Source organism: Heloderma suspectum, chromosome 6 (assembly GCF_057233095.1).
Source record: "Heloderma suspectum isolate Gila_16-S chromosome 6, 16-S_ref, whole genome shotgun sequence".
In the NCBI taxonomy this organism is placed as follows: Eukaryota; Metazoa; Chordata; class Lepidosauria; order Squamata; family Helodermatidae; genus Heloderma; species Heloderma suspectum.
Genome location: NC_139463.1, coordinates 44,046,926 through 44,062,656, shown reverse-complemented (window position 1 = coordinate 44,062,656; position 15,731 = coordinate 44,046,926). Strand labels below are relative to the sequence as shown.

General features: G+C 47.2%; 1 protein-coding gene across 1 annotated transcript in view; it reads right to left on the bottom strand.

Annotated features, from left to right (window-relative positions):
- FAM178B (family with sequence similarity 178 member B) overlaps nucleotides 1-15,731 on the bottom strand; it is a 210,008-nt gene that overhangs the window by 123,972 nt on the left and 70,305 nt on the right. The window contains exon 9 of the mRNA XM_084808207.1: nucleotides 14,815-14,947. Coding sequence (XP_084664333.1) covers nucleotides 14,815-14,947 — 133 coding nt within the window. The remainder of the gene's footprint in view (nucleotides 1-14,814; nucleotides 14,948-15,731) is intronic.

The following is a 15,731-nucleotide window of genomic DNA, read 5'->3' as shown; positions in this document are numbered from 1 at the left end:
CCCAGAGCTATCAAGAGGTAAAGGAGCAAAGGGAAGGAAAACATCGGAATACATCAGGAGTGCTTTGCTGTTATGTAAAAACAGCTCAATTCACTCTTGATCAGGTGTGCGAGCAGATGGGGGTGGACAGGAATTGGCTACTCCCAAAGGCCAAGCACAGCAGGAGGGGTGCTGGCAGCCTGCCCAGGCCCTGGCAACAATTGAGTCTTAACAAAGCAAACCTGCCTGTTAATCCTGTGGGTGGGAAATCTATTGACTGCCAAGCAATAGTAGCTACACCTGCCTCTGAATGAGAAGGATCTAATCCCTTCCAGTTCAAGAAAATGCAAAGGAGAGGCTGCCGCAGAATTTGTGGTTAAACCATACACCACTGGGGCCGAGGTCAAGAGTTTGGGAGGGATCACAGGGTGTCTAGTTCATGCGCCAGGCCAAAGGGAGGGACCATTCACCCAACCAGTTATCAAGGGCAAAAAACAAAATAGCGACAAGGATGCGGGCAATGGGGAAGCACTGTGCTAAGGACTAGGGATGAATGAGAATTTTCTTTCAGTTCCGTTTTGATAAGGATTGACCAAAATTCGCAACGTTCTCTACGTTCGGGACAAAAAGAACTTGAGATTAAAACACTATGAAGTGGGAGAAACTGAAGCCAACACAGGTGTCCATCCAGGTCCAAGAGGGTTGTGTTTTCTCTAACAGTCTGGGTTTGTGTCCCTGTGTATTCAGCCATCTTTCCCAGCTATATGGCAGGGAGGTATATCATGGTCATCCCCATGCTGGGAATAGCTGTACCTCTTGAATTTGGCTGGTGAAGATGGGTGAACATTTCATTTCAGCTCATTTTTTATAGGAATTGACCAATATTCAGGAGAGAAAAACTTGAGATTTAAGAAATTCGTATGAGGGAGGAAGCAAAACTGACAGATTCGCCCGTACCTAACGAGGGCAGAATTCCCCACCACTGAACAATGGAATCCAGATGCTCAGACGCGCATCCTCTTCCAATTGTCCTGCTACTCCTCCACTGCCTCGGGACAGTTGATATCAGCTTGATATCAAGCTGCTAACTGGGTTGATATCTAGGGATGTTGGAGAATGGTTCTGTTCATTTGGTTCTGTTCAGCAACAGAACCAAATGAGTTCAGATTTTCATGAATCCAACCGGTGGATTCTGCAGCAGACTGGCTTTCCCTGTCAGGCAGATTCCACAGACCTGTGGACCATTTTTTCTTTTCTGAATTTTGCGCAAATTTCACGATAGAAAAATACGCAAAAAAAATTAAAAACTGGCAAAAAATGCACATTTCCCCCATAGGCTAAAGTGTAAAAATGCACATTTGGGGGGGATTTGCACAGATGCAAATTTGCACAAATTCGGAAACAAAAAAAATCCTATTCCGTTGATGGGCAGAGGATGGAACGAACGGCACCTGACAATCCATGAAACACAGACAGAATGGATTTTATACAATCCACACATCCCTATTGATATCAGGTGTCCAGGCTTGCTTCACAGTAGGTGCTTAGTCTGGAATTGCCATCCTTCATTCATCTGTTTTTTATGGGGCATCCACATAATGCCATCATCTAATCATTCCTTAACATCCCGTATTTTCTCTGTGGATCTTCTGAGGACCTGAGAGAGTGCTTCCAGGCAGGTGGCTCCTAGCATTACCAATCCAAAGGCACTCTGCAGGTATTCCATTTTTCCCTCCTTAATGGTTCTCTCTTTTTTTGGTGGTAAGGAAACAATGCAAGAAGTGGTTGGAAAAGACGGGAGGGTTACGAACAGAAAACAAAGTCACTCCCTGCCCACACATGCCTTGGTAAAAAATCTGTTAATGGGACTGGGTGATCGGACAGTAAAAGCCTCATCTGGAAGCACTCAGAAAATCCAACCTTTTTTCAGAAGAAAAGAACTTCGTACAGTCTCCACAAGTGCAGATTCCCTTAGCTGTATCCTTCCAATTTGACATGGGCAGTGACATATCGGACAGGTGAACCTATCACAAGTAAGCACATATTCTTTGTAAACTTAGGCTGTGGGCACCATTTTATGACCCCGTTCATTTTTTACAACTGTTTTTGAATTAGCGCTGAAGTGCTTTTATCACTTTTATGCCATTTTTAAAAATTAAACTACTTTTCCAGTCACCACCAGTAACCATACTGCTAAAATGGAAGTGACTAGAGAGGGTTTTTTTAAATCTTTTTTTAAAATAGCATTATTGTATTATATTATTATAGCACTATACTTGTCTTTCATCCCTCCCCCCATTTAAATGTTTTAGCATTAATTAAAAGATTGAGGTTTTTTGTTTTTAAAGAAGCAGGTTCATAAAATGGCACCCAGCGTAAATGTTATAGTAAATGTGTGCTCAGCTTCAAATGGCTGCTCAGGTAAATTGGGCCTGCTCCTTCCCCACCCATAGCAGCTATGTCACACCGACTGCTGGAGACAGAACCTGGAGGGATGGATACACAGACAGGGTGGAAAGATAACTGAAATTCTGCAGTTCATAGCAGAAACTAAAAGAGCTTTAAGGGATTTTTTCTCAACTATCATGTAGGGATGGCGGAGAATTTCTCCACGAATCTTCGGGAGGCCGAGCGCTGAGGCATTCGGCCCCCCGAAAGTGTTGGGGAAATTCTCTGCCGGCCCCCCGCCCCCCCCCCCGGGATGGGACTTACTGTGGCCGAATGTCCCTCTCGGCGGCGGGTCCCAGCGGCGGTTCGGCAGCGTTTCGTCGGGGGCGGCGGCCAGTATCCCGACCGGCTGCCGCCGCCATTACAAAATAAAAAAGTAAACAAAAAACAAAGAACACACACTACGTGACGATTTACGTAGCCTATCACGGCTAGATTTCCAAAGTCAGCCGTGATAGGCTACGTAAATCGTCACGTAGCCTATCACGGGTGACTTTGGGGGGGGGAAGCGCGTACGCAAATGGCAGCGGCCCATGGACGCCGCCATTTGCGTTCCTTATTTGGCATGTCTAGTCTACGTAAAGATTTACGTAGACTACGGCGAAAATAAGGGCAACGGAAATAGCGTTCCCTTATTTTCGCCGTAGTCTACGTAAATCTTTACGTAGACTAGACGTGCCAAACTAAGGAAAGCAAATGGCGGCGCCCATGGGCCGCCGCCATTTGCGTATGCGCTTTTTTTTTTTTTTCCAAAGTCACCCATGATAGGCTACGTGACGATTAACGTAGCCTATCACGGCTGACTTTGGAAATCTAGCCGTGATAGGCTATGTTAATCGTTACGTAGCCTATCACGAGTTTTTTTTTCCCCACTTTTTCTTTCGTGGCCAGGGAGACGGGGCGCTTCTCCCCAGCCTGAATTTCGGCCGGGCGAGGCGGGGCGCCTCCCCCCCCGGCCTGAATTTCGGCCGGGCGAGGCAGGGTGCCTCCCCCCGCTCGCCTGAACTTTGGGGGGAGAAGCGAAGCGCCTCCCCCCCACCGCGAAGCAAGCTTCGAGAACAGGTAAGGGACTTTCGTCCATCCCTACTATCATGAGAGTTAGAAGCTTGCACTTCTTAAAAAGACCACTGAGCCTCACAGTGTTTGCCTAGAGCTTCTTCTTGTGTCTCAGGTATGCTTTCGTGCGCACAGTCTCCTTGCAAGCCACTGCAACCACGGTCAGTCCAAAATAGTCCTATACTCATCTGCAAGACAGATGTGAGGAATCTCATAGGCTGTGCACAAGCTGTATAGTCCAAACTGGGTAAGTCCACATGGGCAAATTACATATACACTCATTGCACCTTTTTCATTAGGCAATCATGAAGCAACATGAGGTGGCCACCTTAGGCGATGGATTTTGGTTGCTTTTAGGGTGGCAGACAAATCTCACCATTGCCCTCCCCTTCCCCCCAGAGGCACAATCCACAGGGAGGTTCTCCTGCAGAAGCCAACCAAAATGAAGGAGACCTGTGCAAGAGCACGACCATCCTCTTAAACACCTAGTCATTCATTTCAGTGGGACTTGCACAGAAGAACGTCGTGACAGATTGTACCCCATGTTAATTAGTGGGAGAGGAAAGGTGCCATTAGATTTTCTGTTTCAAGTACTCAAATGTCTTCCTATTCTCAGGTGCTATTTCATGCATTCCTGATTTTGTGCTAGAGAGCAATCCTGGGGATATGAAAAACTCCTGTTCAAACTGGTCTTGGGATTTTGCAGAAGCCAACCGGATTTATCCAAAGAAATAAAACCCTAGCACAAGAATTTGGAAAACAAGAGACACATGATAGTTGCTTTGTTTTCTTCTGAGAGTTAGAAGAGGTTTAAAAGAAGGAACACGGTTTGTGGTGCATACCCTTTCTCACTTTCTGTTAGTATTTTAAAAACCTGCAAAACCTCTTTGACCAGAGGCAAGAGAAGGATAAAAGATGCGCATGTGTTCATCCATGAGTTTCTAACTCTTTTGGAGAACTCTAAGTGTTCTCAGAAGCTTATCAAGGGATCTTCGAAGAGATCAATAATGGCAGACAAGCCTCCCTATCACAACTGATCTTCCCTGATACCATGCAACTACAGAAGACTACTGGGTGTATTTTCGGGGGGGGGGGGATGGGATGAGACACTTTCAGCTCAAGCAGAACAACGGTGAGGCCCAACATCAGGAGTGGGAAACCTGCAGCCCTCAACCTAATTTAAAGTCCTCTACAAACAATCAGCTCAGACCTCTGCAAGAGCAAACTGTTCTTCCCTAGCAGCCTACTGGGCAAAGAAGAAGGAGTGTGTGTGTGTGGGGGGGGGGGGAGATGGAGAGAGAAGGTGGGGGAGAGGGAGAGAGAAAGGGGGGGAGAGGGAGAAAGACGGTGGCCATGCCCACATTTGACTCAGGCCCCACCCGCCTCTAGCATGTGGTGTCCCGATATATTGCTCCAGTGGGAAGAGAGAATGTGGCCTTTCAGAGAAAAAAGGTTCCTCACCCCTGCCCAACACGAACTGAACGTGTACCCTAAAACAGGGCCCAGAGCCAAAATCCTCTGCGATTCACCAGTCCAGCCTTCCCCAACCCTCCAGATGTGTTGGACTGCAACTCCCATCATTCCCAGCATGATGGGAGCCACAGTCTAATACATCTAGAGGACTCTGGTTGGGGGAGGCTGCACTGGTCTTTCTTGCCAGATGTGCAGTGGGTTCCTCAGCAGACAACAGGATATGTAAATGCTTCCCTGCAGAAAGAAAGTTTGAAAATGACTGGTGGACTCCTTGGGACGTGGAAGCCCCCCCCCCCCTCTCCCTTGCGCCACTTTCAGCTCCCTTGGATTGTTTTGTCTCCAGCCTTTCTATAAAAGGGACCAGGCTCAGCGATGCTTGCGTCATCAACCACACCCCAGGTTGGGAAGGGCTTTGGCCTACAGCCAGGACTGCAATCTGGGCTGTGACCTTGCTTCTTAGTGCGGTTTCATCTGACCCACTTCACGACAGGCCTGCTCTGCGCAGCCTTCCAGCACATCCAAGCCCTGCGCTTGCCCCTCCCTGCCCTCGCTTTGTGGCTGGCTTTATGAACCTGGTTATCTTCTCCTTCCAGCCTCCTGTAATTTACTTGGTTCTTTGCTTCCCAGCCTGTTTAATTAGGGCCCAGAGGTGGGCGAACAGAACAGGGAGGGGGATTATTTAGCTGGATAACGGCTTTTGTTTTCTTTCCCCTGCTAGACTTTTGGAGCTGGAAGAGGTGAGTTAAAAGAGGAGGAAGATTTACATCATGATCCCCACCCCGAGGGCCATAGCTCCCCATCAGGATTTACAACCTGCTTTGGTTCAAACAATATTTGGGAACCCGGCAGCTCATAAAAATGAAGGATTGAAAGGTGCCAGCTGGTGGCAGATGCCAGAAAAGACCCTGCTGCCACAGCCCTGCTGATGCTCCTTCAATCGTAGCCTGCAGCCACCTGTTGACGGGAGATTTGGGCATCCCACACATGCACCCTTTCACATCCCCTCAGCTCTGAACTCCAGCTTCCTGGTGGTCATGAATTTACTGCTTGGCTGAGGCTGAAATAGGCATTAGCTTAGGGCAAAGACCCAGGGCTGGGGAATGGGTTCTCTGCTCGATATCTAAAAAGTGGCAGGGGGAAGGGTCGCTTTGAAGGGGAAAAGAGGCAGGTAGGGTGCTTAACCCTTTCCCCAGCCACTACTTCTTGCGTAAAGGACTCTGCATCTCTAGCCAATTTTCTCCAACTGGGACATGTGTTTGCTACATCTGGGGAAAAGAAGTGTAGGGACAAGCAAGGGTCAGGGAAAAAGTTAAGTGCTCATCCTCTACCTATGTCTTCTGTCCCCCCACCACTTTTTAGATGTTCTGCATAACGTATGTCATATGTCAATTTCTACTTTGTGGCTGGATCACTGATTGGAGAATTTTGTGTCTAGCACAGGATACAGCACATGCATCAGACTGAAAAAAAAGACAATGCTTTCATTTTTACTTTTTGTAAACATGTTTCTAGCCCTCATGGTTGCTAAGAAAAGTTTAAACAGGGAGAAGCCTAAAAACTGTAGGAACCAGTTCATGCAATCAAATTTCGCAGGTGGTGAAGCACCACACACACCAGGCTGAACCCAACCTGCATTTGCTGTGCTGCTGCCAACCTATTTTTGGCAGCTTTCCAGCACTGCAGTAAGCAGGGGGTTGAAAAACAAGTTGGATGTTTAATGAAGCAACAACCCTGTTGCTTTACCTAATGCCAAACCCAGCCCAAATTCACTGAACTCCTGTACATCCCACACCAATTTTTATAAAGGGTATTTCCATACATGGCACAAAGGGTAGAACAACAACTTCTGCCTCAACCTCGTCTCTTCAAAGCCCGGATCCAGCTTCTCATCTACAAAACAGGCTTGACAGGGTGCAACGGAGAAGTGGTAGACACTGAATCCTTACCCTGCCTGCTTGTTTCCTAATACAACTCCCCTCCTCAGTTGCACAGGGTCCAGATCTGTGTTTTCATTGCAAACATGGGAATGGATCCTTGGCTGGGGGAAAAGGACCAACAGGGAGGAATTGCAGGGGGAAACCAGTGGGCAGAAGGGTTAAAAGCAGCATCTTCCTGCCTACTGCACCTCCATGACAAATCATGCCCTCTTGTCCCTGATTTGCAAAAGAAAAGCCACAGTTGAGCTTTAAAAATGACTCATGGCTGTGCATTTCCCAAGTCTGTAATTAAAACATAAATCCTACCCCAGGTAGAAATGTACTTTTGATTTAAAGGTGGCTCTCTTTTGGTTTCCAAAAGCCAGGGGAGGCAGCCACAAGAGATTGCAGAGGCGGGGCACTGTTTAGGGAGGCAGAGCAGAGGAGAGAGGTGGAACCCATCCAGCAGGGGGCACAGTCCCGAGGGACCTTTTCCTGCCTAAGCCCCACTGTATTGTGCATCCATTTGGACTGTCCACCAAAAAGTTTTGAGTCCTGCCACTTTCTATGTAACACTCACGGATGAGGTACAGAGAGAGACGGAGCCTCAAGGGTGGTTTTGGGGCCTGTCTACATGTTGCAGGAGATGCATCGCTGCTGCCATCCTGCATCTCCTTGGTAATGATTTGTTAAACAGAATACCATTCGAGGTCATCATGTTCAACATTTTCCTACCCTCCTCCCTGCAAGTGGTGGACAATGAGTGCCAGCATGGTTTAATGGTTAGAGAGTCCGACTGGGACCAGGGAGACCTGGTTTCCATTCCCCCCTCAGCTATGAAGGCCACAGGGTGATCTTAGGCCTGTCACCTCACAGATAAAATGGGGGTGGTAGGAACCATCGATGCCAGGCAGGGGTAGGCAACCTGGTGCCCTTCAGTTGTTTTGGACTACAACTCCCATAAGCTCCAGCCAGCATGTCCAATGATAAGAGATTATGGGAATTGTCGCCCCAAACATCTGGAGGGTCCAAGGTTGCCTACTCCCAACCTATGCCCTGTTGCACAACTCAGAGAAAGGGCAGGCTAAAAAAGGCTGATTCTTACTGTGAATTGAATCTTCTCTATCTCCTGGAGGGAGTTCCAGAACCTCACCCTGGACAGCAGGCAGAGTCCAATCAAGATGATCCTCTCCAGGGAGAGGAGTTACCCTTCCCGCTCAAGACCAGACTGGAAGAGAAAAGGTGACCACTCTACCTGAAACCTCCATGCAGGAAGCCAAACCAAAATGACGCAATGAGCGTCCCTGATTAACTATAACAAGAGAAAGCAGAACCAGGCAATAAAAATAGATGTTGCAAGGCCAAATAACCCAGGAGTCCCTATCTGCCTCCTCCAACATGTATGGTAACAAATAAGCCTGAGGAGAGGATCGTGGTCCACTGAAAAATGAGTGGAACCAGCTCCAAGAGATGCAGAGAAGAGAAACTCATAGAAAAATCTTCCCTTTCTCCTGTGGCCCCTGGAGACCTTCAGGATGTAACAATGCAGTACCATGTCTGGACAGGCATCGAGTGGTCCAAGATCTAAGCTACATGTACGCTCTACACCACCCTTCTGCCAAAGGCAGCATCCACTGAAGAGAATAATCAATTTTATAACGTTTTTGCAAAGGTGTGCAGTGAGTAGGAATATTGTAGGCGTCCAGTTGGGGCTTGAGGCCCAGCAATTTCTCACTGGCTCAGTCCCCTGGACGCTAGTCCGCAGATCCCCATGCTTGCCTGACTTGGTATGCACTGAGCAGGTATCCCCGCTCCCTCACCAAGCTGCAAAATGGCACTTCAGCCTTTTTCATAAAGGGCCATTTTACACAAATGGTGGCCATAAAGCAGCCCATTTATGCAAAATTACAGCTGTAAATGGTCTATTCTGTGTAAAATGGAGGCTCGAGAAGAGAGCAGGAAGCTGCTCGCTGGGCGCCCGCACACCACCCAGTGGCTTGCCGCATGCGTCGAGCAGGGTTGGGCAGCCGGTGGGGGTCCAGCAAGCGGTTCACAAGGCGGGCTGGGGTGAGTCCATCCATTCCTATCAGGGATGCCCAAGTGGCAGCCCTGCAGATCTCTTCCATGGAAGTACTGCCCCAAAATGCTGCAGTGGACGCTGCCCCTTTGATGGAATATGCAGTAATATCTAATGGAGGAACCTTTCTCCAAACTGACAGGCTAAGGTGATGCTTTTTCCCAACAAGTGAGAAGGAGCCGTAGTGGTAGAGCAGAAGCTCCCAGTTTCAATCCCCGGAATCTCCAGGTAGGGCTGGAAAAATTCCTGCCTAAAACTCTGGAGAGCTGCTGCCAGTCAGTGTCAACACTACTGGGCTAGATGGACCAGTGGTCTGACTCAGTAGAAGGCAGCTTGCTATGTTCCTATGTAAATGGAGGTAGCCAATACTTTCCCCCCAACATCCTATCATGAAAGGACATAAACAAAGCCTCCAACTTCCTGTTCTGCGCACATCCAACTTGTGCAAAGTCTTCTCCTGTGGGTGCACCAGGTTTGGACAGAATGACAGCAGGGCAATCTTCTGGGACCTCTGGAAGACAGAACTGACTGTGGGCAAAAAGGGAGGATCAATCCAAAGCTCAACCCTGTCCTAGTGAAATACACATAGCTAAGGGTCAGATGACAAGGCCCCAAGTTCAGACACAAACCTGGCTAATGTGAAGGCCACAAGAAACACTGTTTTGAGAGTAACAAGCTTCAAAGAACATGTGGTTAAGGGCTCAAAGGGGGGACTATGAGAGCCTTTATAATCCAATTCAGGTTGCGTATGGGGGTTTGGTGAAAAGACAGAAGATTCAGGAGACCAGCTCCTTTCAACAACCTCTTAATGACGAGGTGACTGGCAAAGGAAACCTTCCCTTAACAACCATGTTGAGGGCCTGGCATTTAAGTGCATTGGTGCTCAGCCCCATATCAAGCCCAGCCTGATGGAATTCAATAATCACACGCACAACAATTTCCCCCATTACTCTTTTTGACTTCTGGCCCCAAGAAGGGAATGCCTTCCTAGGGACAGGGAACAAATTTGTTTTGTTTGCATTTTAATACGAAATGATCTAATTTGCACTTCCTGAACTAATATGCAACCAGGATGCAATTGTTCAGTTTTCACATCTCTCTGAATTCTGCAGTGCAGTTCTCCAATCAAAAATGTATTTTCCTTACATTAAGGAAAATTGTGCACAAAAAGGCATATAATAGTTGAAATGCAGTGGTGCAGTGGAGCCAGGGCTCACGGGGTTGAGCTGCTGGGACATTTTGATTAACAGGGACAATGCTGTCATTTGCCCTCCCTCCGCCCCCCAACCAGGCTTTCCTGTTCCCTCTGTGCTTAGCTGCAATTCTCACAGTAGCGGGGAGGGGGGGGAATGAATTTTCCCAGCAACAATATATTGTTGTGAGCTTTCTCTGTTGTAATGCAAAGTATTTTTGGGTGGCGTGGTATTGAATGGGTAATTAAGACCCATTAGCTTTACAAAAGACATGTATAATACACACACACACACACACACACGTGTACACAGAGATGGATAAACACAGCTGCCTGTAAATTTTTCCCTCTCCTTAGGTGGGTGTCTATGTGGACGGTCATGGTGAGCTTGTGCATGTCAAGATTTACCACTACCCCACTGTAGAAATGCATATGAAAATGCATACATATTTTCATGCATAAATCCACAAACTGATGCGGAAACAGGACAGAACTTGTGCTTCAAAAAATTTGAAAGCCATAAAAAGCAAAGAAGAGAGAGGTTTGTCCATCCCTACGTCTTCCAGGTAGAGTTATAGACTTTGTTAGTGGATTCTCGTCAGGACGGTAAGAGAGTGTCCAAACCCTCCTCTGAACAACCTAGTTGCCCTCGCCACTGCTCCTCAGTCTCCCAGTTGTTAGTCGAATGAGCTCCAGCTGAGGATTGAAAATAGGGCCTTGCAATAGCAGTTCCTTGTTCCCTGGCAGTCTCCAACACTCCTGGACAGAGAGCCTGATCAGGTCCAGCAATCACGGCTGCCTGAGCCAGTAAGGAGCACTTTGTACCACATCCGCCAATAGATCCCAGATCCTTTGGAGCACTCGAGGAAGCAATGGAAGGCATCCATGAGAAAGGCTGGCCACCTAGCAGATTGGGCATCTGTGTCTTCAGAGGGGTGCCTTGTTATGAATCTGTACAGCAGTTTGTTGTCCAGAAAACAAACAGATCCATCACCGGCAGCCCAAACTATGTCATCGGTTGTTGGAAGACTTGTGGAAGGAGCTAGCAATGGGAGAAGTGGGGATGCTTGAGCTTGCTGAAATTCTCCATACTCCACTTCAAATCTCAGTTCAGCTTGCTCCCGTCCTTTTTTGCAACCTGTTTTTTTCTGAATGAGGGAAGTGTGCATTTTCCTGCATTGACTAAAGTGTGAAAGTGTGAGTTTTTTAAAGTGTGCATTTTTAAAAGTGCACATTTTAAAAGTGCACATTTTGCAAATGCAAGTTTGGGAATTTGCAGACATTTTCAGAGAACATGTGCTCCTGTTTGCGATTGCGAAAGAGGGATTTTCAAGTGATTTGCAAACTGAAACAAAATTCTGGTACATCGCCAGATGGAGCCTCCATTCAGAGGCCTGTACTGACCTCCTGCTAACCCAGTCCACTACTGTGTTTCAGGCCCATGCAAGGTGCACAGCTGAGATGGACAGCAAGTGTCTCTCTGCCCACATCTACAATGTGCCAGCCTCCTCGTGGAGCCTTCCTGATCTAGTGCCCCCCTGCTTGTCTATACAGACTTTTACCAACACATTGTCTATTTTTACTACCACATGACTGTTGATGATGTGATCCTTGAATGCCAGGAGGGCCCACACAGTTCTAGGACACTGATGCTGAGCTGGGCCTCCTGACTCAGCCACACTCCCTGCATCACCATGTTTCTTAGGTGGGGTCCACTAGTAATCACAACCTACAGAAAGTCTCCCTGGTGCCAGCCACCAAACCCAAGATGCCTAGGAGGCCTTGAGAGATCTGCAACTGCACATATTACTGTTTGGCTATCTGATCCTGGAACGGGAACATGAAGGTTTGAGGCCTATAGAGGCAAAAGGATTTCTTTGGTTAAGTTTCACTTCTTCAGATTTGAAACAGTACTTTTGGTTTTGAGGGAGGAGGGTATAAAAAGAGAGCAAGAGAGACAGCGAGAGCAGAGTTGAGGAGACCAGAGCCTGAAGAGGGAGCAGGAAGAAGCAGCCTGGAAAAGTCTTAAGTGCAGCTAGGGTAAAGTAACTTGCATTTTGCAACTTTTATTTTCTTTTAAGGCCTTTTGTATCACTCAGCTCTATTGCGTAAATACATGTAGTTGTGATTGCTTGCTTTAATTTATCAGTAAACTGTTGTGGTTAAACCCTGTGTCTAGTGTCAGCCATCCCACATCTACAGCCTAAACCCCACATTATTGGGAAGGCGAAGTTTAAAAGAAGGAAGGTGGGACTCTAAAGGACACAAGGGATCCTTAAGGAGATGCTCAGGGGGTCCAGGTCATAAGGGGAACCCTGACAGGGAGGAAGGCATTCGGTGCAATCCCTGCTGTGAAAATGCAAAGATGCATTATATGAAGACAGACCATTAGTGGATCTCACCTAGCATTGTCTATTCCAACAGGCTGTGGCTCTCCTGATATCTCAGGCAGATGTCTCTCCCAGTCCTAGAACCTGTGATCCTTTCTAATGGACATGCTGGCTATTGAAGAAACCTGGGACTTCTGCATGCAAAGTGTGTATGCTCTACCAGAAGATGCTAGGGACTCCATCAGTGGTAACGCACGGGCTTTTCTCCTACCATAGAGGAGGGAAGAGACCCCCTCACAAGGGAAAAGTCCCGACCCCCCTGTGAACCCATCCCCCATCCCTACCTAGGACGTGTTGGGTGAGTGCAGTGAGCTGAATGAAAACAGCCTTCTCTCAATTTTTTCTTTTTACAGTGAGAGCTCCATGGAGTTCACCCAGAACCCTGCTGCACTGCCAGGAGGCAGGGTCAGTCTGGGATGGCAAGGCAGCCCTGCCCCATCCCACTTGAAGAGGATAATTTTGATTGCATCCTGCCAGGGAGAGGAACAGTCTAGAAGCTCTGGAAGGCCCCCCGGGAGCTACAGAAAAGTTAATCAATGCACTGAAGTGAAATGAAGTGGCACAGCAGAGAAAGTCTCCACATGATGCCATCACATCTCCAGGAGGAGATGCAGGTTGTTCCCCGTAATGTTTACTTAAGCTAGCCTTACCCAACCTGACGTCCTCCAGATGTGTTGGACTGCAGCTCCCAGCTAGCATGGCCATCATTCCCAGCCAGCATGGCCATTGGCAGTCCAACACATCTGGAGGACATCAGGTCAGAGAAGGCTGAACTGGGCTCTCAGTCTGTAGTGTGATTATCTCCTAAAGTAAATTGTCCACAAGACTGAAGTCGAGTGGTGGCATTCATTGGTCTCAGTGGGTTAGCTATTTCCTCACAGCGCCTGATGCATCTCATTCCCTACACCCCACCTCACCTCATCTTCTCTTTCCGCCTGCTATTGCTCTAGATTTTATAATTAGGCCAGAGTCCCTCACTCAGTATTGATAGCGGAGCCCTGCAGAAACCATTGAACGTGCTTGGTGTAAGTGTTCACAATCAACTAATCAAATCATCATTGCATAATGTGTGTGATTAGCATAATGTATTCTGTTCATGGCAAACTCAAGAAATGTAAATGTGGCTTTCTTGGGTTTGTGTGCACAATATATACATAAGTATTTTAACTTATAATAAACCATTGGCTAAGCATATACAAATCTAGGGCTCCAAATACAGACTGCCTGCCCCAGGCCATCTATTTTGACCACATAATAGAAGTACTGCAGATAGAAAAAATATCAATGCTTTTTTCAAATTAAAAATCAGCAACTACAGAATTTCCTGGTTTTAAATTATCCCTAAGAGATGCTTCTCCAGTCTCCATTCAAACCTTCCCAAACCTAATGCACTCCAGATGTGTTGGACTACAGCTCCCATCATCCTCACCCAGCATGGCCAACAGGTTGGGGAAGGTTATATCTACACACTCACAAGGAAACCTGTCCCTTTGTCCAGCAATTCATATAATGCAATTGCATATTTGATTCAAGGTGCCCCAACCTTTGCTCCAAATTTGTATAGAAGGACTGACCTGTCTAACACATTACACACACACACACACACACACACACACACACTCTGCAAGTATCTGAGGTAGCCAAACTTGCAGCATAGGATGTAGATTGTTTGTTCATTTGTTGGTTTTACTTTCCTATCCTACATTATATTTATATCCTTTAACCCACTGGCGTGGTCCAACTCCCATCAGCTCTAGCCAGCACAGCCAATGATGAGGGATGATGGGAGGTGAAGTTTAACAGCATCTTGAGGGCCACACATTTCCCCATCCCTGCTCCAAAAATTTACAAGCAGTCTCTGATCCTCATCCTAGCCAGGCACAGACGAGCTTTGCATCAGAGACTGAGGGTGCTTCCAGATGGACAGCTTCCAGTGCTATGGAAAATGTGATAGGAAAGTACAGGACAGTTACAAATAGAAGACAACATCTGGACACACACATACACCCCCAGTAAAATTCTAAATTTGAGCCAGGGCAATTGTACAATAAAAGCCTCACCTGGAAGCAGCCTGAATTACATCACCCAGCTTTAGACCATTCTCTAGGACCTTTATTAGTGTTGCGTTAAAGGGCACAGGGTAGTTCTGCATGTTCTACCAACTCTTAACAACCAGGTAATCACCATCTTCCTGTATATAAATGTGAGCTTCCACACTGCAACTGTAAGTTCTTAAAAAGAAAGGTAGAAGAGGATTCAGCTTAAGGATAAAACTTAACTCACTCTGAATCTTTAGGTCCAAATTCTGGCTGGACAAGCCCAGCAGGGTACAAGGCAGATGCACAGGCTCCCAAATTGTAGAAGGATTGGGTGATGTCCTTCAGCTCTGGGCACCAAAGATCTGCGCTGGCCCTGTCTGCTGACAAGAGAAAAGGGGTTTGGGATCACTAGGCTGCAGGAGGCAAGGACGAAACATTATCCCTTCCCCAGCACTAAAACAGTACTTGAACTCTTTACTGATCCAGGGTGCTCTAGGCAGGCTGGTGCGCCTAGCGTACCCAGGAGCAGATCTATTCATTCCAACTTGCCATTTCAAGTGACAATCTTGAAGGGGACAATGTTCCTTGCAATTTGTTCCTAGACATCATCGGGAACACTGCAAAGGAGTTAGCTCTACAGTACAAACATGTATACATTTTATTCTAGTTTAACAGTTGTGACATCGCTGCGGTGAATTGTCATTTGCTGAGAGTACTGAGAATTCTGGGTTAGAGGTTCCTCACCCCTCTCACTGAATTACGGTCCCCATGATTCCCCAGAGGGAAATATTTCCCCAGAAAAAAACTGGACTTGTGGCTCTAATGAAGGATTCCACACCGGAACAAGTGTAGAGTGCACGAGCCATTTTGAATCGCACTCAAGAGAAAAAAAATAGCTGGCATACATGACACACTCTCTGTGAGTGGAGACGACAGGTGGTCATTGCCATGTTGGTCCCAGAGAATAAGAGGGTTTTCAGACAGAGCAGGAATGCAGAAACTCAGGCTTTCAGGGGTCCCCAGGATACCACACCCCTTCCCCTGGCCCACCCCCTCCCTCCAGCCACCCAGCACTTGGGTGTTTCCCGGCTTTTGTGCAGCTTTTCCCCCATTCTAAAAGGTGGAAATGTTTCTCCTATGACTTAGTTACTGGCATTAAGA